Source organism: Aulostomus chinensis, chromosome 7, assembly GCF_037954235.1.
Source record: "Aulostomus chinensis isolate RoL2024-O1b breed Wild chromosome 7, RoL_Achi_v1.0, whole genome shotgun sequence".
NCBI lineage: Eukaryota > Metazoa > Chordata > Actinopteri > Syngnathiformes > Aulostomidae > Aulostomus > Aulostomus chinensis.
The window spans coordinates 1,867,662-1,891,320 of NC_141326.1; the positions used below are offsets into that span (position 1 = coordinate 1,867,662).

Below are 23,659 nucleotides of genomic sequence, written 5' to 3' on the forward strand. Positions count from 1 at the left end.
CAGCCCGGTGGAGCAGTGGTCCTCACGGTGGCCCCCCAGCAAGAAGGTTGTGGGTGGAGCCCCGGCTGGAGCACGGGGTCTTTCTTGGTGAGTCTCCATGTTCTCCCTGTTCCTGCTGGGTTCTCTCTGGTACTCCAGCTTCCTCCACAGTCCAAAGACATCAAGAGGGACCAGGTTAATCCAGACTCTAAATTGACCGTAGGCGTGGCTGGGAGAGCCAATGGTTGTCTGTCTCTATGTGTTGGCCCTGCCATGGACTGGTGACCTGTCCAGGGGGAAGGCTGCTGGGATAGGCTCCACCCCCACCACCCTCATCAGGAGAAGAGGGGGAACATGGAGGGAGGGAGGGATGATGGATGGAGGGATGGAACAATAGTTTCTTTGACCTTTATAGATTCTGATACTAAGGGTTTTCTGTTGTCTTGTATGTTGTCTTTGAACAATACTTTGAACTCACGTACACTCATAAGTCAAGCATGCATGTGATATCAGCTCACGTGGCCTTAGGACAAATATCCTTGACATGTACTCTTCCTGTTCTCACCACATGTGAACTGGCTCTATTTTATGTGCCTTCTTGTTGTTGTTGATGTCAGAACGGCTCCAAATCGTCTGGTTTACTCAGGCCAGCTGTGAGGCCTCCTTGTCAAGCATCTCTAAATTTCCAGATGTTCAGGAGCTTAAATGAGGTTCCGTGCAGCGATGCCTTTGATTTGCCTGCATGAGCAGGAGATCCCGGTGCCGTTTCTGACATTAAAGAAGTGTGTTGAGCAACTCAGTATGGTGTTGGATCGTTTTCTCCTTCATTGGGAACTTCCACAGAAACATCTTTATGACATATTCTTAAAGTCAACACATACACATCCTTGATTCTGGGTATTTAGCGCCTCAGCAACATGAGCAAACATCCTCTAAGTTTCAAACAGTCTCATGTTCTTCCACATCCTGCCTGACCTTTAGGAGAGAAGCATAGAAGCTAACAGGTCAACTCTCGTGGCACAGGTCATAGGCGTCATATACTTCCATTGGCTTATTTCTTAACAACTCACATCAAACAAAAGAATAAAAATATAACAACGAAATCTATAAGCTGACTTGCACAATCAGTCACGCCATGTACTTTTACACAATCAGCTCCTGATACGGTCGTGACGTGTGAGCAGAACACGATCAGCAGCTCATGTCACGCCTGCTTGACATAGTTGACGTCTTCACTGTGAAACTACAATGTAGGAAGCAGAAAAAATAAAGACAAGACATCGATGAGAAGGTGCCTCCACACATTTGACTGGTAGTGTGTGCCCCCCCCCCCCCACACACACACACACCCCTCCAACGATGAGCTGTATAGAAAAAGGACGAATTACAGGCACAGCATCCAATCACTGGACGTCTGGACGGCAACGAGAACCAGCCAATCAGAGGCGGGGGGGGGGGCGGTTCCGCAGGCGGTGAAGAAACAGACCCGGCTCAGCCCCGCGGGCCTCGTCTCTTGGCGTCTTGCAGCGTTACCGAGGACGTAGGAGCACGAGGAGCTTCGTTTCCTCCCGGTACCGCGATGGATGAAGTCGGACTCCGCGGGTGAGAGAGTAAGAGGCGTTGCGTTGTTTGCCTGGGACATAGACGGGGAGAGACAGAGACAGAGACAGAGACAGGGAGTTCTGGCACCTCAACTTGTCCCACACCTGAAAGTGATCCTCAGAAACCGGAGGATCCCCGGAGGGACCCGCTGCCGGTGAACGGGTCCCGTCGTGCGGGTGCTGGACTCCATCGAGTACTTTAGTTCCGATCACATCTACGTCATCATCAATCAGCGTAGACGCAATGTGGTGGAACTGATGACCCGAAGTTTGTTTCTGGAGTTCCGACGCTCGGGTCCTGAAATCTCCCCTCCCCCTCTGTCGGGACCTGCACTTTCATCATGTGGGACAGTTTTATGCACTTTTGATGTTTTTGTTTGTTCTTGTTGGTTTTGTCTTATTTTCTGAGCTCGGTGGTTCTGAGACGTTTAAACCGGCACCTCCACCCCCACCAAACAAAGTTTCTAGGAAGTCACTGGTTTCCTCTCTGCATCCTGAGAGGAGCGGACAAATGAGGGTGGATCTGGGGCTTTAATTTTGAAACTTTCCACCAGATTGGCCTGAAATTTCCGGGGTGGTATACCAACGCGGTTCCCCCGAATATAACAGCAAATCTCAACCTGAATTTTGATAAAATACAGAATATTTGACCTGCAGGGCTTTAACTTTGAAATCCTGAATGTTAGTTGATTGGTGTTGTCTCAATGACGTGAGAGTCTCAGTCGTTAATTCATTTATTAGTGACTGTTGTGGCAGAATGAGGCGGACGGAGGAGTCAGTTGATGGAGACACAGGTGTCGGGTGGGGAATCTCATTATGATCGTGTGTGTGTGTGTCTGTGTGTGTGTGTATACTTGGCTCCCTTACCAATATTCCATTCCTGTTTGTTTGGTGGGCAGACATGATTGACATCGGTACAGGTCACATGATCGGGCGCTTACTCCAGGTTGTAGTGACCCAACTCTCCCCCCCCTGAAATCTCCTCCGTGATTTAGACCGTATGAGTTGAACGTGAGCGATCGATGACACAGCACGTTGCTGTAAATGGCGGTACGGCGTTCAGGATCGTCCATGAGGGTTTACTTACCGTGACGATGAGAACATTCATCACAAGGCAACTGGAGAACGAGACAGTTGGAAGCTTCAGAAGGAAAAAGTCTCCCATGCCCCCCCCCCCACCCGCACACACACACACACACACCGGCGACCAGCGTGTGACGTCACCTTGAACCGTGAACCATCGGCACAACACGTTTCCATCATAACTCAACAGTGGTTGATGAAATGTAGTGAATGTGGCAGGACACTCAGTACTGATGGGTGATTCCAACCAGTGCTTACACAACTGGATGTGATGCGGCTGTGTGGGGTCACGTATGTGCATGTACGTGTGTGTTGGTAACAACCGATTACACAGTTAGGTCAAGGATATTGGTGACAAAACGGTGACTTCAAGGTGCATAATTCAGTGAATTGAGTCCAGCAAAAGGTGCCAAGTCCAGGTCCCCCCGTCAGGCTGCTTTCCAGGTGTGGGGAACAGATCCACGTCCCCTAGTAGTCCTTACAAATGCTTGTACTACTTTGATAGTATTATTTGTATGTATGTGTCATTTAGAGAAAAAAAAATATTTCTGCAATTCCGTTGCGTTCCAGCAGTGATGGTGTGGTGCCACCGTTTCAGATGTTTTATACATGAACACCAACAACTGGTGATCATCCACGAGTTTCACAGGAAGCTGTTGCACAAATCAACATTCAAGAACCTTAACTTTAATTTTTGTTGACGACGGCCTGAATCCCAGGGTGTCCTGGTCCAGGGTGGAGGCCTTGTAGTTGAGGAGTTAGAAGCCTGAGTCTGATCAGAGAGTGAGAGCAGAGCAGAGCTGAGAGCTGGCCCTTTAAGAACCCCTCCCCACTGCTCTGTCTCTGATCTGTGCTAGAGTGAGAGCAGAACTGAGAGCTGGCCCTTTAAGAACCCCTCCCCACTGCTCTGTCTCTGATCTGTGCTAGAGTGGAGAGCAGAGCTGAGAGCTGGCCCTTTAAGAACCCCTCCCCCACTGCTCTGTCTTTGATCTGTGCTAGAGTGAGAGCAGAGCTGAGAGCTGGCCCTTTAAGAACCCCTCCCCACTGCTCTGTCTCTGATCTGTGCTAGAGTGGAGAGCAGAGCTGAGAGCTGGCCCTTTAAGAACCCCTCCCCCACTGCTCTGTCTTTGATCTGTGCTGGAGTGAGAGCAGAGCTGAGAGCTGGCCCTTTAAGAACCCCTCCCCCACTGCTCTGTCTCTGATCTGTGCTAGAGTGGAGAGCAGAGCTGAGAGCTGGCCCTTTAAGAACCCCTCCCCACTGCTCTGTCTCTGATCTGTGCTAGAGTGAGAGCAGAGCTGAGAGCTGGCCCTTTAAGAATCCCTCCCCCACTGTTCTGTCTTTGATCTGTGCTAGAGTGAGAGCAGAGCTGAGAGCTGGCCCTTTAAGAACCCCTCCCCCACTGCTCTGTCTTTGATCTGTGCTGGAGTGAGAGCAGAGCTGAGAGCTGGCCCTTTAAGAACCCCTCCCCACTGCTCTGTCTTTGATCTGTGCTAGAGTGAGAGCAGAGCTGAGAGCTGGCCCTTTAAGAACCCCTCCCCCACTGTTCTGTCTTTGATCTGTGCTAGAGTGAGAGCAGAACTGAGAGCTGGCCCTTTAAGAACCCCTCCCCCACTGTTCTGTCTCTGATCTGTGCTAGAGTGAGAGCAGAGCTGAGAGCTGGCCCTTTAAGAACCCCTCCCCCACTGTTCTGTCTTTGATCTGTGCTAGAGTGAGAGCAGAGCTGAGAGCTGGCCCTTTAAGAACCCCTCCCCCACTGTTCTGTCTTTGATCTGTGCTAGAGTGAGAGCAGAGCTGAGAGCTGGCCCTTTAAGAACCCCTCCCCCACTGCTCTGTCTTTGATCTGTGCTAGAGTGAGAGCAGAGCTGAGAGCTGGCCCTTTAAGAACCCCTCCCCACTGCTCTGTCTCTGATCTGTGCTAGAGTGGAGAGCAGAGCTGAGAGCTGGCCCTTTAAGAACCCCTCCCCCACTGTTCTGTCTTTGATCTGTGCTAGAGAGAGAGCAGAGCTGAGAGCTGGCCCTTTAAGAACCCCTCCCCACTGCTCTGTCTCTGATCTGTGCTAGAGTGAGAGCAGAGCTGAGAGCTGGCCCTTTAAGAACCCCTCCCCCACTGCTCTGTCTCTGTTCTGTGCTAGAGTGGAGAGCAGAGCTGAGAGCTGGCCCTTTAAGAACCCCTCCCCCACTGCTCTGTCTTTGATCTGTGCTAGAGTGGAGAGCAGAGCTGAGAGCTGGCCCTTTAAGAACCCCTCCCCCACTGCTCTGTCTTTGATCTGTGCTAGAGTGGAGAGCAGAGCTGAGAGCTGGCCCTTTAAGAACCCCTCCCCACTGCTCTGTCTTTGATCTGTGCTAGAGTGGAGAGCAGAGCTGAGAGCTGGCCCTTTAAGAACCCCTCCCCACTGCTCTGTCTTTGATCTGTGCTAGAGTGAGAGCAGAGCTGAGAGCTGGCCCTTTAAGAACCCCTCCCCCACTGCTGTCTCTGATCTGTGCTAGAGTGGAGAGAGAGGAGGAGCACCAGGACTGGAGTGGGACAAGAGGAAGAAGTCGGCATACGCTGGTCCAGAGGGACACAGAACACCATGTTCTTGGAGGGGTTTTTGTCAGGAATGCAGTGGTGTGGTTGGTAGAGCTGTGGGATGGATGGTGTAGACGTGAGAAGCGTTTGTTTGACAGTATGTACCCTGAGAGGACACCGTCTCCCCATAGACTTCCATTGGAAGGTGAAACGTGTCTCCTTCACTTTGACGGCTTGTAAAATCCAAACCCAGTAATTCACATAAAACCTTGAACAACTTTTAATCAGCACAGTTGGGAGAGAAATGTGTGAAAGTTTGGAAGCGATAGCATGAATGCCCTAGGAGGAGATAGATTTTGTTCGTGGAGTAAAAAAAGTCCTCATTTTGACAGTTTTGTCCAATTTGTGGACATTCTGTTGTAGATAGGTGAGGGGTCACAGTGGAGGAATTGTTGGTCTTGATGAGACGAGTCCAACGGCGTTGGTCCCATGTTTGTGGGACATTTGTGGGAGGAGTTAATGTGCTCCAAATTATCTAAAATTATCTTTTAGATGTGTGGCTCCCTAGGTAGCGCTATTAAATTTTTGGGGTGTTTTTTTTTTTCTTCTTTCTTTAGATTAGTGAATGTTTAGCCAGACTGGACAAGTGTACTGATTTTTTTTCAGCGAATTTCATGCATGTCCAGGGGGTGAAATTAGATTATGCGCATTATGCGCATATTTCGCACACTCATTGACAGCAAGAACAGTCCAAGACCAGGTTTTGAATGGTGTGGATGTGAAAACTGGCTCCAGGCCGTCTGGCCCAGCTGCCTCATGGGTGTTGGGGGGCTGGGACACTGGTTAGTGGGTGTTTGTAGTGTTTTAGTGGTGCTAATACATGATAGGGCCTGAGCCTGAAGTGCCTTCAGGCTCAGGCCCTAATGACCCAGTACACACGAGGGTGTTTTATATTTTTATTTGTCTAAGACGTGTACAGAGAAAATGTGAGAAAAGTGCAGCTTAGTTCAAGTCCCAGTTTATGAACTGCTGTGAGTGTGTGGTTGTCTTACTGCAGAGGGTCTGTTTGATTGTCATCAGGTCTGAGTGTGAGGAGGTGTTGATGTGGATTTTCCAGCAGGGCTGTGAGGCCCAGTCAGGGTCCCGTTGGAGACTGAGCCTCTTCCCACCTGAGACTCAACGCCTTCTTTCTCAAACAAAGTGTTTTTAAAGTCCAAGACACAACTGGTCTTGAAAGTCCACATGAGCCCTGGAGTCCAGCAAAGTTGAGTCCAGAGAGCTTTATTAGACTTGCTAAGTACAAACCCCAGGCAGTCCTGCAGAAACAACTAACTAGGTACAGATAATCCATCTCTTTTACAAGTGGGTTTGTGGTTCTCATCATGTTCCCTTGTTTATCCGTATTTGACATCGTTATCACATTTATAATGGAGTCTGTTCAAGTGGTCATCCAGTGAGAAACTGTTTGTCGTTTCCACTTCTGCTGGACTTGACAGTGTCCCAAGTCCTTAAAAACAATAGTAAATCAAAGAAGTCATCTTTCTGCATTACAGCAAGTAGTAAATCCTGATTGGGAGAAAAGCACTAGTTCAGAAAATGCAAATTATACCCCTTTCACACTGAAACACTCGGCGTTTGGGCACATTCAAGCTTCCAGCAGACGCAGGTCTGAGCTCCAGCTGTGAGGGCTGCGTGCCTGTGTTTTTCTTGCGTAAAAGTGTGCTGGAACACTGCGAGGTAAACAAACGACAGCATGGACATCATCGAGATGAAGGTTAGCGTTGTCCTTGCGTGCATTGTAATTTTGTCTCTTTTGGTAAGCAGACAAACTCGGCACAGATTGGAAAATGTCCGAGCGCTAATGCAGCGAAGGAGGATGGAGTTTTTGGTGAGTCTGGAAGGGAGCAGAAGAAGCTACAGGCGAAGGAGGCAAGCCCTTATTTCCTCCATGGTGGCTGTTATGGGCGATGCTTTCCCGACTGTTGGTCGTTTGTAGGTACGAGATCAAGCACAGTTTTTGGTCGACAGGCGGCACAGTGACAAAATCCGAATGCGGCAGGAAGGTAGATCTACGTCAAGGGGCCATATCGTGGGAAACCTGAGACAACGCAGGGTGCCTTTTTCACTCTGAACACCCGGTGTCACTTGGAGGGTCGGCGAGTGTGGGTCGAAATGCTGCGGCGACCCTTTCAGAGTGCCCAAACACCCGTGTTTATCTGTGTTTTTGGTGCAGCGTGAAAGGGGCTGTAGACACTGTGTGTGTGTGTGTGTGTGTGTGTGTGTGGGGTGGGGGGGGGTGCAGGGTGAGAGTGCTGTAGGGGGATGGGATGTGAGTGTTTCACGACAGGGGTGCTAACAGCCTGAATACAGTACAAAAGGTGTGTGTGTGTGTGTGTGTGTGTGTGTGTGTGATGTGATGTGATGGCCTTTACACTATCTTCAAGGACCAGAAAGGAATGGGACGTTCCCCGATGACACTTATCTTGGTCCTTGGCTGTCTGTACGTGGGCGTCTCTGTATCGTGTGGTGTACTTTGCTTGTTTTCCCAGATGACTCCTGTCTTTGTTAGGTGGGCTGACATGGTTAGCGTTGGCACAGGTCATAGCGATGAGACTGAACTCTCATTCTCCTACACTGAAACTCAAACAACCGGATTTTTGGACTGTACTTTGCTGGACTCCAGTGCTTATTTGGACTTTATATCTTTCCCTAACAGGGCCTAGTTGTGTCTTGGACTTTTAAACTTTTTTAAACTTTGAGTGAGAATAAAGGTGTCAAGGCTCAGGCAGGAAGAGACTTGGTCTTCAACTGGCCCCTGACTGGGCTTCACAGCCGCGCCCCTGAGTGTCCCCATCATAATAACAATGTCTAGTCTTTTTTTCTCCCATTTTGATTGATGCCATATGTTCATATTGTTAAAACCTCTTTCAGGAAAGAAGAGTGTACGGACAACGAAAATGCAATCTTGTGCATGGATGAACGGGCAGTACCAAGGGTTTGGACCACTCTGTCAGTCCTCACACGCAGCTGCTCATTTGGACACGATGAGGAATCAGAAAAGCTCATGTCAGTATGGGACAGTGAACACGGGAGTTCAACCACCTCAAAGTGCTCATTTCATCCCTCATACATTAAACTGGAAGAACCTGAGAGTTCAACAGCCAACTGGGGGGAAGAACAGTAATTTTTACCTCAATGGGCCTTATGACAGTGCGCCCAAGTCTTTTACTACTCTGCAAAGGGAAAAACCTCCTTTGCAGATGCCAAGATTTCAGGCTGCCACTCATAAAGACTTTAACCAGAATTCTACTCGAAATTCATTAACCCAAAGTCAACAATCAACAAACAAACAGGTTAGTAATGTTGGATCTGATCTTTATCACCACAGAATTCAGGAGGGCTTGTATTCAAAACCAGCCAGGCAGTCAGCTAAACCCATTTCTCTGTGTCATACATCCACCTCAGTTCCACTACAACAGGTGGCTGGTACTCAAACACTAATGTCTCCCACTCCTGCTTCTAATCAGAACCACAGCACCCAGAATGGACACTCAGTTTTCGAAGTCCTACCGGATTATTTTACCGCTGTCTCTCAGCCTTACAGAAATGTTTCATCAAACTTGCCATCCAGTGGACAAAATTTTCATGTTTCCAGCGGGAATTGGACAACTGGGCAATACGCCACACGGCTCAACTCAGCACCACAGCAGAATACCAGTGATGTCAGAAGGATTCAAACCATGGAGCCTGTGACATTGACTGAAAGCTATAACTTGAATCCCTCCCAGGCTTTACCATCCCACTCCAGGCAAGGCCAGTCTCTGATAGACTCATCCCAACAGAGCAAGTTGAAAAGGATCCAGTGGACTTTACAAAACAATCAGGAAATCCTCTCATCACCCAAGACAAATAAAAGGTCCAGTCCCTCGACCCCTGGCCACACAGGCCCAAGGACTGTTGCTGTTGTACAGCCGTTGTCACAGGAAATTCTCAATGTAGTCATTGAGAAAATGTCCTCAAAAGCAATAAACCAAGGGAGTAAAGACACCACAACAGGTGACTCTTTATACATGGGATGGAAACACTTGATTTCACCACCTGCACCTAAGAAGAAAACCCCTACCAAAAACCAAAATCAAGTGATGCCTAACAAATCTGCTAGCATGAATACAGAGGCCTCCCAGCATGCATCACCTTCAGATTCAGACAGGCCACAACTGCGGACAGTGTTCTGTGCAGATGACACAGGACCTACTCCAAAAATGACCACATCCACTGCTCACCAAACCGCAACATTCAAAGTTCCAGAAACTCAACCTTGGGATCAAGACAAAAGCGAGATGGCACTACAACTTCCGTCACTGCCAACAACTCCATGGACAACTAAGATGTTAGAAAGATTAACTATGTTCTTGCTGCTTGACAGAGCCAATGAGAAGGAAGACAGTTTAACAGATGTTCACTCTGTGCACAGATTATACAACATGTTTTGGGATGGCCGCTGTGAAACAATGGTCGGTAAGCTCAAGTCAGGTTGGTACACAAATTTAATGGCTGAGGTTAAAGAATTCTGCAACCAGTATGTGACAAAAGATTCTGTTGTTCTGTCACAGATGAAGAATAATGTTTTAAATCAACTCAAAAAATTCCATGTCCTGAAAGATGATGAAGTTTATTTGGAGCCACCCTACACATCATCATGGCTGAATATCAACAAGCAGCTTGATGATATCGACAAAGAGTTTGGCTTTCCACGTCATCTTCTCACGCCTGAGAGTGACATACGACCAGAGCAGGCCATGGCAGTCAACGGGGCGGAGCTTGAGCCAGTGGACCAGTTGGCTGAACCAGTTGAGTCACAGGACCATTTGACTGAACCAGTGGATTCACAGGACAAATTAATTAAATTGGTGGATTTGCAGGACCAATTAGTTGAACCGGTGGATTTGCTGGACCAGTCGACAGAACCAGAGGAGGAAAAGCACTCCACTGTTAAAGTCACGGATCACACCGATTCCAGTGACTCGTTTTACTCATTTACAATCCAAGTGTTGCCCCCAGAAGAAGCTAAAGCTATATTTGAACAAGGTACAATGCCACAGAGCACAGGAACACTTAGTCGGTCAGACAGCATTGATGGCAGTACTGTGGATGATGAGATGCTGGAGATTACTGACATCCCCAGCAACTCCGAGGACGGGAGCAACAGAGGAATACAACTAGAACAGATCTGCTGCATTGAACGATGGAAAGGAAGCGTGCTGGGCCGCAGCTCCTTGAGTGAGTGCAAGTGTAAGACTGAACAAAATGAAGTCACAGATACAACCCTGGTGAGAGAAGCAAAGGCATGCCTCTCCGACCTGGAAGGAGAGAATCAAACAAAGGAGAGTGAGGACATGTTTGGTCAGATTCTAATGTTGACTTGGCCTGAGCTGTTTAATGCAGACAATGAAACCATCGATGTAACGGATGACAAAGACCCAGTTTGCTACCACAACCACAATTGTAGTCAAGCGAGCATCATATGCATTAATGACAACAAAGATGGCAGTTGCTCTGGCAGTGAAACTGAAATTCTCAACCAGGTGCTGGACCTCGAGGAGAGTAACCAGCCAATGCTGTCAGGCAGTGGAAAGGAAGACATTTCTGCTAATCCCATCATGGAGGATTGTGAGGAACATCTGCTGACACCTTCAAATGTGTCGTGTGAAACTGATGGGCAAGTTGATGCAGCAGCTGTTGACCAGATGACTCACAGTGGGAAACCTAAAACTGCCGGAAGAAAGCGAAAGACAGGAAGCAGTCACGATACAAACGTTCCCTTACGGAAGAAGTTGAAAAAATGCAAACCCCTTGTGGATCTGCAGTCACAACCAGTTTCCAGTGATGGGAAACTTTGTGTTGATTATGTTAAACCTGGAGTCTCCAAAGCAACAACTGTTGAGCTGGCCTTGTTTAGCTTACAATTTCAAAATAAGAGTGTTTCAAATGTTGCCTGCAAGAGCCACAGGCCATTTCAGTCTGGATCATATAAAGCACCAGAGGTGGTTTCTGTGAAACTCAGTCCCTCCGAGAGGAAGTCCACTGATATTGTCAAGCAAGGCGTTCCTGGAAAATGGCATCTATCTGCAACTAGAAAGAAGAACAGAATCAAAGGGAAGACACTGAAGGGTACAGTTGCCTCTCTCTGTAGGGGGAGACAGATGGAAGTTAGAGGTGGCCCCAGCAGCAAGAAGGACCCATCTGATGTGAGGATTTGGGATGGAAATGGCAAGCTCTACCCTCGTCTAAAGAAGAGGAGGTGTTTGTCCAATTTTTTCAAAGTAGACACAGCCCCAGTCAAACAGTCCGTTGACCACGCTGAGCACAGGAGCGTCCTGAAGTTCAGCATCCTACCCAATACCTTCAGGTTTATGGACGGATCCAGTGAGGAGAAAAGCACCACTGACACTGCCTCAGGTAAGTCAGGCTAACAGTGAAATCTTAAGCTATCTTAAAGGGATAGTTCTCCTAAACATGAAAATTCTGCTACCTACTCACCCTCAGGCTAGTGAAAGGTCGGGTGAAGTGTTTTAGTCCATTTTTATTGATGATGGGTTGGAGATGTGTAGTGGTTTATGAATAAATAGATATAATATAAAATAGTTGTGTTTTTTTGCAGGGTTTTATTTCCTACCAGTAACATTTTTGCTCAGTACTCCATAAACCCTTGGATTTGAGCTGAAATGATACACAACTAAAAGAGCTCCGTTTACATGACCATCTGCTGGCCAGACTCCGCCCAATGATGTTAAAGAAAGGAAAAAAGAATCAGAATCTCTTTATTCGCCAAATGTACAGCGTACACAGGAATTTGACCTGGTATACCAGCACCACATACATTAGAGAGGCCCTATTGTGCTCATGTCAGGGGCTTTAATATGGTGGTGGACACCATTGGGGCACTGTTGAAGGATTCAATCAATAAAAAAACTCCATAATTATTGCATATCACAGTCTTTGTACTCCTCTGTTCTGCCGCTCTTCTGCTTTCCTCTGTAATGATCAGATTCAGAAAACACGCTAACATACCAACATTCGTACCTTCTCCACCTCTACTGCACCCACTCTGCTGAGATGTCTCTGGGAATGGTAGGGGGTAGGGGACTGGGCTTGTTTGTTCAGGAGGGGGCTGGCCCCAGGTGGGAAAAACTGTGTAAGGCCCCTTTCACACTGCACCAAAAATGCGGGTCAACTTGGGTTTCCAGCACTCTGAAAGGGTTGACTTGGCATTTTGACCCGCGTCGACCGACTCGCTTAGCAACCCGGGAGTTTAGCGGCTCGGCTCGGCTCGGCTCGGCTCACCTGCAGTGTGAAAAGGGCAACGTGTGTCGTCTCAGGTTTCATCCTGATTGATCCTGATTTTGTCACTGTGTCGCCTGTCGAGCTGTCATCGTCGAAGCACCGGAAAAAAATAAATCAATGAGAAAAACTTCAGCTGGGCTGAGAGCTGCTCGCTCATCTCTCAGTTTTGGCCTCTGCCGTAAGGTCAGTCCTCCTGTTGCTGTCCCGCGAACGTTCGACTCGACAATGTCCATGTTGTCGGTTGTTTACCTCTCAGTGTTCCGGCGCACGTTTGTGTGTAATGATGACGTTCTCAGTGCGATGACGTATAAGAGAGAAAACACAAGCACGCAGCCTCACAGCAGGAGTTCAGACCCGGGTTTTTTGGAAGCTTGAATGCACCCTGAGGCCGAGCTAATGCGGGTCCAAAACCCCCGTTGACATGCGTTTTTCAGTGTGAAAGGGGTATAAGCAGGGGTGAAAGTGAGCCGGATCGGGCCAGATAAAATATTCACGGCCGGAACGGAGTTCCGTTTAAAAAAAAAAAAAAAGGAGGAGAAGGGAGCTGTCAAAATCTCATATTAAATAAAGAAAATGATGTCTGAAGGCGGTTTCACTCTGAACGCGCCAGGCGCTGTGCGGGATGGGGTGCAAGCACGCACAGCGCTACCGAGTTGCTGGGCTTGGTTTTTGTGACGTCAAAGCGCGCCCACGTACACAATGAATGACTTCCCCCACGCAGCCTGCGCCTTGCGCGTTCAGTGTGAAACCAGCTTGACACGGAGTCGTGCCCAAGAGCGCATCTCCGCATGCGAGGCGTTTCTGGTTGGCTGACAGACGGACACGAGGGTCACGTTAGCAGCATTGTTAGTTCTGATTGGTTAAAACCACACTGTTCTGCTTTCACAGAATGAGAAAGAGAAAGAAAACAAAAAAGAGGGCAAAATCAAATTAGTGATTGCTCTTGAAATTCTCCACGTTTTGTGTCGTCACTCACTGTAAAGTGTAAACTGATATTTTGCTAAATAAATCATGAGTGGCATCGATGATCTGTTTTTTCATGTCTGCCCGTTCCCTGTTGTCAGCACTGTAGTGGGCAGTTACTGTACAAAGCAGTTTTCAAAGCATTTCCAGGGGGAAGGGTGGGGCTATGGGGGCTTCTGTTGTGTGGGGAATAGACACCCGAAAACTGTAATAAAAATCACCCAAAACTGATTAAAAACCGTAAAACTTCGGCGGCGGCGTGCACTTTTTTTTTTTTTACGCATGCCCAAAGGGCCCTGGGTTTAAGTGTCTGGTGGTGGTCTTGATGGACCTGAACTTGCGGACTGATGGGAGGGTTGTGAACAGGGAGTGAGCTGGGTGGTCCCCCACTATCCCTCTGCCTGGATCTGCCATCTTGCAGAACACACACAGGCACCTGTTTGAGGCCCGTGAGACGACTGGCTGTTGGCAGGATACGTTCCAGTCTGTTCTTGGTGTGGGCAGAGGATGCAGGGTACCACACAGTGATGGAGGAGGTGAGGACGCCTTCGATGGTGGCTCTGTAGAAGTGGATGCTAACCTTGGGGGAGACGTTCATCTTGCGGAGCAGCCTGAGAAAGAACATTCTCTGGCACGTCCACTTGACGACCTGAAATGACTGTCTCCCATTTCAGGTCTTCATGACCACAGATGTCAGAACGACAGGTCTGTAGTCATTCAGGCACGTTATCCTGTCCCTCTTTGGAACTGGGTCAATGATGGATGTCTTGAAACAGGATGGCACACGACATTCAGAGATGGAGTGGTTGAAGATGGGTGAAAAACTGGTGCCAGCTGGGTGGCACAGTGTGTCATTGTTTCTGAGGAGACGCCATCAGATCCTGGGGCTTTTCTAAGCTACAGCTGCGTGAAGACCTGGCTAATGTCTCTCTGTGAAGGGGGGGGGGGGGGTGAGGGATGGGGGCAGTGAGTGAGGGAGTTTTAGGGGGTAAGGAGTGGGGCAGTGAGCTCTCAGTGACTGTGAGAGAAGGGGGGGGTGGAGACAGTGGAGCAGCAGGGGGTCTCTCAAACCTGTGTCGAAGGTGTTGAGATCGTCAGCTAGTCCGGGGGAGGGGTGACAACAGGGCATTTTGCGCTGGCGTTGGTGATGGTTCTGCGAGTGCTCCAGGCAGCTGCAGGGTCCTTGGTGCCTGAATCACGCTCCAGTCTGGCTCTTTTTTTTTCTTGGAGAACCGGGGCTTTTGGTTCTGGTACCTTGTGATGGTTTTGTTTGGGAGGCAGACCTGTTCATAGAAGCTGACGGAGGAACACACAGTGTCACCTGTTGCTGTCATCCTCAGGGCACCTCGGTGACTCAGTCAGGAGACTCGGTGCAGTCCTGAAGCATGAAGCTTGTATGTGGAGAACAACTGTATGATGCAGGGGGGATGGAGTGGTATGATGTTACTTGAGGAGACTTAAAAATGGGCCCTGGGTAGGAAAAGGTTGGGAACCACTGAACTACGCATTTGTTTTAAAGTTCAAGTGTAAACTTGGAACACATTGGGAAATGGTAAAAAACAAAGTCATAAAATAATTAAATGAGTAATGAGCATTAGTCAAATCAAGTCAGTTTTATTTGTGTGGCACCAAACCCCAACCAAAGTTCTGTCCTGACTCTGTCCAAGTAGAGCAGGTCCAGCACCTCCCTCCTTCAATGAACCTTCCTTTACCAGCAGGAAGATGGAGCAGATCCAGGATCAGTGGGGACGGAGAGAGAGCAGGAGAGCAGGACAGAGACAAAGACAGAGAATGGAGGAAGACAGAGAGACAGAAGGAAAGAGAGGGACAGAGATAAAGAGAGAGAGAAAGGAGGAGAGACTGATGGACAGAGACAAATACAGAGAATGGAGGAGGACAGAGAGACAGAAGGAAAGAGAGGGACAGATAAAGAGAGAGAGAAAGGAGGAAAGACTGATGGACAGAGACAAAGACAGAGAATGGAGGAAGACAGAGAGACAGAAGGAGAGAGAGGGACAGAGATAAAGAGAGAGAGAAAGGAGGAGAGACTGATGGACAGAGACAAATACAGCGAATGGAGGAGGACAGAGAGACAGAAGGAAAGAGAGGGACAGAGATAAAGAGAGAGAGAAAGGAGGAGAGACTGATGGACAGAGACAAATACAGAGAATGGAGGAGGACAGAGAGACAGACGGAAAGAGAGGGACAGAGATAAAGAGAGAGAGAAAGGAGGAGAGACTGATGGACAGACGGGGACGTGAGCAGGTGGAGCTACGGGTGGCAGCTGGAGCCTCTTCAGGTCTGGAGCCTCCTCCAGCAGCACCAGGATCTGGGATGTGGGGGAGCACAAAGACTTAGTGTCCCAAGCAGGTTTTCCCGGAGCTGAATAGAAAATATAATTGTTAAATCACATTTTACCAACTTAGCTCAGAACAAGAGCAGAGGTTCTATATGTTCATGTTTGTTTGCGTTCTGTTTTAATGGGATTTATGCAGTTATGAGAACCAATTTGTTTCCCGAAGCCTGAGGTCAAAGGGCGCGAGCCCCAGTGTAGCAGCCAAGAAGTTGAGAAGTAACAAACACAACCTAGTGGTTCATCACAAGTGTTGTAGGATTCCGAATCATGTTCTATTCATTTCTGAACTATTGTCAATGTATGTGTTTCAGGTCGATTGTGTGATAAACCTGGACAGCAGCACTGCAGTCCTGCTGGTCCACCTGCTGGCCCCAAGACCTCCGGTCTCTTCCAAGAGCATCAGAAGAAATTCAGGAAGAGGACACAACCAGCATGGATGAATGACTGACAGACCTGGACTCTGAACCAGCGCAGCACGTCTCCAGTCAGAGTGCATCTGAGTCCGTCTGACAAACGCGGCACAGCTAATTTCCGTCTTTCTCATCAGTTTGTTTGTTGCTTACGTGATTTTCAAGTCAGACACTGAACGTACAGTTTTGTTCAATTGTAATGTTACATGTTACGTATTTGTTTTGTCATGATGTATATTTTTTATTCATTTTCATATTTACATTTATAATTTTTTACATGAAACAAGAAATATGACCTTTCTAGGTTTTTTTTCATTAAACTTTGTTTAAAAAGTTCCAGTTCCAGTCGGTTCTGTGTGAGTGCTTTACAGGACACTTGAGCGCTGGGGGGATGTAGACTCATGGGTTGAGGTCCTCTGGTCAGATGAGAACAACTCTGACATCATCCTCCTGCCATCATGTGACCACTAAACAATTTCAATGTAATGCGTCCATCACTGGACCATAGGTTCTCTGCAGCGATTGTTCCAATTGTCGCTACACGTGGGAAATGTTGGCGTCCGGTTGTGTGTCTGTTGCTGGTCTTATAGGTAATGCAACAGTTCCAAGACAGTTTGAACAGTCACCTCAGCCTGGCTTAACCGCTACAGGACCAGTTAGCATCACGATGATCCTGCATGGCATCCAGAAGCAAACTAGAATGGACATCATCAGTCATCAAGCCCGCATCCAAACCCCTGACTGGCAGGATGAGTCCAGGTGAGGAGAGTGAAGCAGCGCTGGCCTCCTCCCTGATAACCAATCTTTCTGTCACGCTGCATCACAGCAGAAGCTGTCTCAAGGCACTTTACACAAAGAGACTCAGATGGAAGAGACCCAACGTTCCAGCATGAGCAGAACGCTGGAGAGGAAATAAACCCTTTACCAGGAAGAAACCTCAGGCAGAACCAGGCTCAGGGTGGGTGCCAATCCCACTTGACCAGTTGGGGTTGAGAGGGGGAGCAGAGTGGGGGGTGGGGGGCAGTGGGATAAGAGGAGAGAGAGAGATGGAGGAGAAAGAAACAGCCAGGGCGAGCGAGTAGTTGGTCCAGGACAGGAAGTGATCAACCCAGCGTCTACAGCCCCAGGTGACCTGCAGGGCGAGAGCACAGACACCTCCAAGAAGACGTTTAGGTTGATGGATGATTGACACAGGAGGATGTTGTGGGTAAAGATGGAGAGAAACAGAGAGGGGGAGGAAGCCCAGTGCATCCTGGGAGTCCCCGGTAGTCTAAGGGCGTGTTTCCACTGGCTCACGTGGGGTCAGGTTGGTATGGGTGCGTTCCCACGAGCACCTGGTGGACTCTGGGGCCGAGAGTTCCCTGGCGTAATTTGTGTGTGACAACACAACAATGGAGGACGTGGAGGCGGCGTGACGCCTGCTGCTCGTCAGTGGTTTTTTTGCTTTAACTAAAAGTGAGGGAGGACAGACAGGCGAGGCCTCAAGTGGTGAAACAGAACCCCCAAGAAAAGAAGAGACTTCACCGAGCCACGACCAGGATTCCACCGAGGCCAGGATGATAGGACGTAGACCACGCAACGGGTAAGTTACCCAATCAGAGCCCCGCTCTGTGTTAACGTCACGTCAGTCCCTGCTCAGCTCGCCTGGAACCTCAGCAGGGACCAAAATGAAGCGAGCGACAGTGAGCCAGTGAAAACGCGCCTTAAGTCTATACTAGCATAAACTAGGAGCTGGTCCAGGATCAGCCTAAGCAGTCCTAACTATAAGCTTTATCAAAAAGGAAGGTTTTAAGCCAACCCTTAAACACAGAGAGGGGGTCTAGAGATGGTTCCACATGAGGGGAGCCTGACAACGTAAGGCTCTGCCTCTCATTGTAGGAACTGACTTAATACAGAGGTCAGAGGTCAGAGGTAGGAGCCTCAGGAAGTATTTTATGAGTTCCTGTGGCCACCCTGACCTCACGGCACAAAAGGGCAATAGAACAGGATGAAGGGGGGAGTTGAGAAGCAAATGTTTAACAGGTGTTACTTCCGATACCCTACAGTCATTGCTTTGATGTGGAAATCATCTCTTTGTTGTGGATGGTACAGAGGCTGGGTCCTGGTACAGATCAGCAGAGAACCCTCAGCAGTCGTCTCTCCACGCTGCAGGTTTAAAGAGACGTGATTCATCACCCCGAGTTCGTGATTCTTCAGAGAATTAGCAGCTCTCAACGATCTACAAGGAGAATTTCCCTTAAACCATTCTACTTTCTAGACTCAAGGAACCACCAGTAGACCTGCATGCTGGGATTGAGGGGTTCTGGTTGGAGCTGCAGCTTAGCAAAGCCCTGGACCAACCAGACTCGTTGTGGCCTCCAGGAGGGCATGAGCTTCACTTAGTGGACCTGCCCTGAGTGAAACAGATGCAGAGCTGCCAAGTCTCACGCTTTGAGAGTGAGAGTCACGCCATGGAGCCTCTTTTCACGCCACACTTGCCATTTCACACGCTCATTTGCCAAAATTGCGATTTGTTCAAATTCCACGAAATCGGTTTAAATTGGCGTTAAAAAGGGCGCCCTGACCAGAGGTCTCACTCTGGGGATTTTCTGGAACTTGGCAGCTCTGCAGATGATTAAAACTCCGTCAGGAGTGAAGGACAAGCACCAAGATACTGCCTCACCTCACCTCACCTCACACACACACGCACACGTCCACACACATGCACACACACGCACACGTACACACACACACACCCCGTTCCAAATGTAGAATCTTGCTTTGTGTCTTTATTGTTTATGCATTTCCCCCGTCATGTTTATGTATTTTTCTCTTTTATGATGTGAGTTATGAAGAAGTGAGCTGATGGTAGTGGAGAACGCCTATGACCTGAGCAACTGGATGAGACCTGTCAGTCTCTGTGCTTCTCTGCAGGTCAGCCAGGATGTGGTAGATCGTCTCGGCCGAGACCACTGGAGACATTGAGGATCTCCGCTCATGTTGCTGAAGCGCTAAAAACAAAGACTCAAGGATGCGTATGTGCTGACTTAAAGGAATACATCAAGGTCAACCCAGGTGCTGACATGTAAACCCTATGACAGGTTTTCAAAGTCTGAAACTTTGTGGTTGACGGATTGATGCTCGCCCCTGTTGATTCTAGGAGCTTGAACCATTTGACCCCAACCTGCACGCCCCCTCCCCAATGAATGTGAAGAGATGTATAAATAACTGACGGTTCCTCAGAACCGTGAGAGAACTTCTGGTGCTCCATGAGCGTGATGTAGCTTCCCTCTCACGCATGAATCAACTTGAGTGTCAGCTTTGGAAAAGAGACCACTGCCTCCTTTCTGATCTCTGCTCTGCCGGACCATCACCTCACGCTGGGCCACGCCACCACACAAATTGTTACGCAAGTGATACTTTTCCCTGATTTTCCTAAATGGACAATGCCAATGAGAGTCAGTATAATGTTCAAGTCATCAGCTGTTAGGGTATAACTCAAAATGTATTGAACAAACCTCCCAGTGATAACAGGATTATTTTCAAAATAAAAAAACACAAGATTATTATGCACAACACAGTTTCGAAGTATTGTAAAGGTTTTAAAGAACTGAGAACGGCCATTTGTTGAGTTTGCAGCATCAGGAGGTCCTATTTACTGAAATCAAAGCTATTTTAATCAAAATCATCTTCACGGGCCGGCGTACATGTCGACACAGGGCCCCTCTGTGGTTTCACCTTCACAGTTCTTTCATGCATTGGATTTGGGAGTTTTTGGAGAGACTCAGCTTGAATTTCTTTGTAGGATGTCAGAATGGCCTCCAGGAGCTGCTGTTTTGATGCTAACTGCCTCCCACCCTCATGGGTCGTTAGCTTGAGGAAGGTTCTCAGTAGGGTTGAGGTCAGGAGAGGGAGGGGCCACACCTTGAGCTTCGTTGCTGCTGCGTTGTCATGCAGGAAGAGGACTTTGCTACGGAAGGCACGGCTCTTCTTTTTGTACCATGGCTATGAATGGAGATAAATATACACATCCATCCATTCTCTTTTTATATATATATATATATATATATATATATATATATATATATATATATATATATATATATATATATATATATGCTCCACCCCCGCCACCCTTAACAGGACAAGAGGTAGAAAAAGGATGGCTGGATGGATGTGTATATTTATACACACACACACACACACACGAGTGTGTTCGACAGAGAGCCAGCTGCTGACCCTTTCAAGGTTGTGTTCTACTCTTCAGTCAGTGACTGAAAGTTGAATTCTGTAGAACAGTTAAACAAGAGTCTGTCAACATTTCCCAGGTTGTTGAAGTAAAACTTTCATTAAATGTGCTTTGTACTACAAATTTATTGAGTATAAACATACTTGACATGCTAGTTATACCCACATCAGGTCTGAATGAGGGAAACCCAACGGGCTTCCCATCATAACCAGTCATGAGAGTGATGGTCATGATTCAAGCAGGAAACCCTCCGACAGCCCAGGACTTCCACGCCAGGAGTTCAGTTGGACACCGCCGACGAGCGAGTGGCGAGCCAGGCCCTGTGGGCCGCTGACGAGTGACTTAATAATATTTAAACATGGAGTGAAGTTCATGGTCCCACAATTCTGGATATGTGATTGTCAAGTGGTCTTGAGTCCGGCTCGTTAGGGTTCCTCCAGGGGTCAGCAATGAAGTTTGGCCCAGCCAGGTGGCCTCCAAGCCATGACATGGTGGGCCACCGCCACACTCATGGCTACTGAATGAGTCTTAGGTCATGTTCACACCAAAACGTCCATTTTCTGATTCTAACCAAAGTGAGGATGACACATTGTTGCAGTTTCTCAACGGTCCGGTTCGCGGTCACAAAGGCCAAACTCAAACGCTCCAAAAAATGTCACGTGGCAGCAAAGCCGTCCTGTGACTGCTTATACAGTCAAGACGAAGAGTCCCTGGCAGTTTCTACGAGCTTCGTCTGCTCAGTCTCATGTTGGCGCTGGTCTGGACTGTGGATCAGCAGACTTTAACGGACCGCACGTATGAACGGCTGGGACGACTGCGGCGATTAAATGATGTATTCATACACGCACGTCTGCAGCCGCGGTCGTATCGCAGGAGACAACAGGCAGTAATGAGGGCCTCCCTCCATGTTTTTTCCTTCGCCATACGAGCGCGACCAGTGAGGGAAGAGGACGCTAAAAAGCTCTCCATCACCTACATGTTACAGTCACAAGGTTGGCTCGTCATACTAACGGAATATGACGTGTAAAACAGCGCGCCTCCTGTGATCGGTGCGGATGGGTTCACACCAGAAGCAAACCGCTCCAGAGTTCATTTGATAGCGGTCCCAGACCACCTCGACCAGGCGGACCTCGGAGTGGTTGACTGGTCCACACCAGAGTTCCAGGCCAGCGTTCACACCAACCAAAACGAACCGGATCAGGGAGGGAAACGCTCCAGGGTTCAGTTCAACCGGACTAAACAAGGCTGGTGTGAACGCGACCTTACATTGTCATTGAGGGAGCCATTGTTTGTGGTGACGAGCAGCACATCAGTGTGTTTCCATGTTTACACTCCAACTCCACACACACACACACACACACACACACACACACTCCTCCGGAGCTCCACTGCCTCTGGGCCTGTTAGCGACTCCCTAGGGGCTAATTATGCTTTTAAAAACTAGAACTGTGATCTCCAAAGCCTTGTCGTGGCACAATGTATGGTAATATATCCAAAATTTATGATTCTCTGTGTTAGGTGGAAGAACACGAAGGGAAAGGCCAGGTTTTGGCAAACACCAAGGGATATGACAACACCATCATCTCCCTGTTTGGAGTCGTTATTGAGAAGATATCGATGTCCCGGGAATGACTCCCATGTTTGGAAATGTTATCGAGAGGATGTTAATGTCACCGAGAAGTTCGTTGCACCAAAACAATGTCAGTATAGCCAAGATACACACACACATGCACACACACGCACACCAGTTCATTCCACATTCCATCTCTTAAGAGTTGGGAGAGTGTCTTGCAATGTTCCGGTCAGAGTGACCGGGACTCACACTCACAAAATACACACATATTCAAAGACACACTCACCTACGCGCACACACACCCAAGTGCATGCATGCACCGGGTGTCGGAACGCACGCCTCTTTGGCTATAAAGATGGGTCGATGTGAGGGGGGCTTTTCTCGACATGGGCAACTTCTGTTACTCTGTGTTGTAGAACTTGTGAGACTTTGAGAATAAAACCTGTCGGCTGTACTCAATCTCTGTCTCTGGTCAAGTCTTACATTTTGTCAGCTGGTGACCGGTTGAGGTTCCGATCGAATCCTCTATAGCCTCAGGCAGCAGCATCACTCTGTCACACTGAGTGGGAACTTGTGGATGGCGGGCTGTCGTCTCAGGTCGACCGTGAAATGTACTCGCCCCCTTTCTACTGATCACATTCCTCAGGATGTCTGGAGTAAACCCCTTCAGAACACTCAGCCTAGAAAGATAAGCTGGAACTTCTCCTCTCTGGCCTTTTATAATGACAATCAACCTTTGTATGGACCCAGGACTCCTACCTCCCCTTCTTTTTACGGCGTCAAGCCATTCGTACAGATGGTGGTCATCCTTGACCATCAAGAGGACCAATCACTCCTGAACAGGAACCAGCAACTCCAGCCAGGAGAGCGAGGTGAAAGGGGTTTCTCACCTCTCCTCGGACTCGACTCCTGCACAGGATGCAATAAACATCCACGCCTTGTAGAAGAGGCCCAGGAGTACGAACTGAGATGCACTGACGGATCACATGAGGGTGCCCCCCCCCTTAGAACCCATGGGTGGTTCAATGTTCCTGTAGCCAAGTGCGGACTCATGCTGATCGAAGGGTTCTGTGCCACCGTGACATGAAGCAAGAGTAGGAATCTATCAACATCCGTAGATGAAACCTGGATTTTGTGTATCCAGAATTGTTGCCTTGTAACTGAAGTCGTCGTCAGAGTTCCTCGTGCAGCTTCAATCACACACACACACTTCCACTCAAATACACACGCACGAGGTCGTACACATATGTATAGATATTTATGTGTATATAATGTGTGTGTGCACGTCTGTGTGATTGACAGGGTATACAGGATATGTCACCTTTTTCTAGTTACCAAGTTCCTGGCCCCCCTTATCTTAACTTATTATCTAGATGATCCAGTGTCAGGGAATTGTCCTTGAAGATCGTTGAGAGCTGCTAATTCTCTGAAGAATCACAGACTCGGGTGATGAATCCCGTCTCTTTAAACCTGCAGCGTGGAGAGACGTCTGCTGAGGGTTCTCTGCTGATCTTAACAACCTTTATAAAGGGCAGATGGTTTCCCCATCCCAGCAACGACTGCATCACCTGTTCATCAGCTGCTTCTCACCCCCCCCCCCCATCCTGTCTGC

The 23,659-nt window shown here is 48.4% G+C and overlaps 1 protein-coding gene across 2 annotated transcripts; it reads left to right on the top strand.

Moving 5' to 3' along the window:
• Positions 1-1,421: 1,421 nt before the first annotated feature.
• LOC147258167 (uncharacterized) lies at positions 1,422-16,585 on the top strand. 2 transcript variants are annotated; one of them, XM_086208095.1, is made up of 3 exons: positions 1,422-1,589; positions 8,105-11,632; positions 16,148-16,585. In XM_086208095.1, exons 2-3 carry the CDS (start codon positions 8,131-8,133, stop codon positions 16,282-16,284), a joined length of 3,639 nt encoding a protein of 1,212 aa, XP_086064221.1. In that variant the 5' UTR covers positions 1,422-1,589; positions 8,105-8,130; the 3' UTR covers positions 16,285-16,585. The 2 variants fall into 2 exon arrangements, with proteins under 2 accessions (XP_086064221.1, XP_086064220.1); XM_086208094.1 differs by having other exon boundaries at positions 1,422-1,581.
• The last annotated feature ends 7,074 nt before the right edge of the window (positions 16,586-23,659 follow it).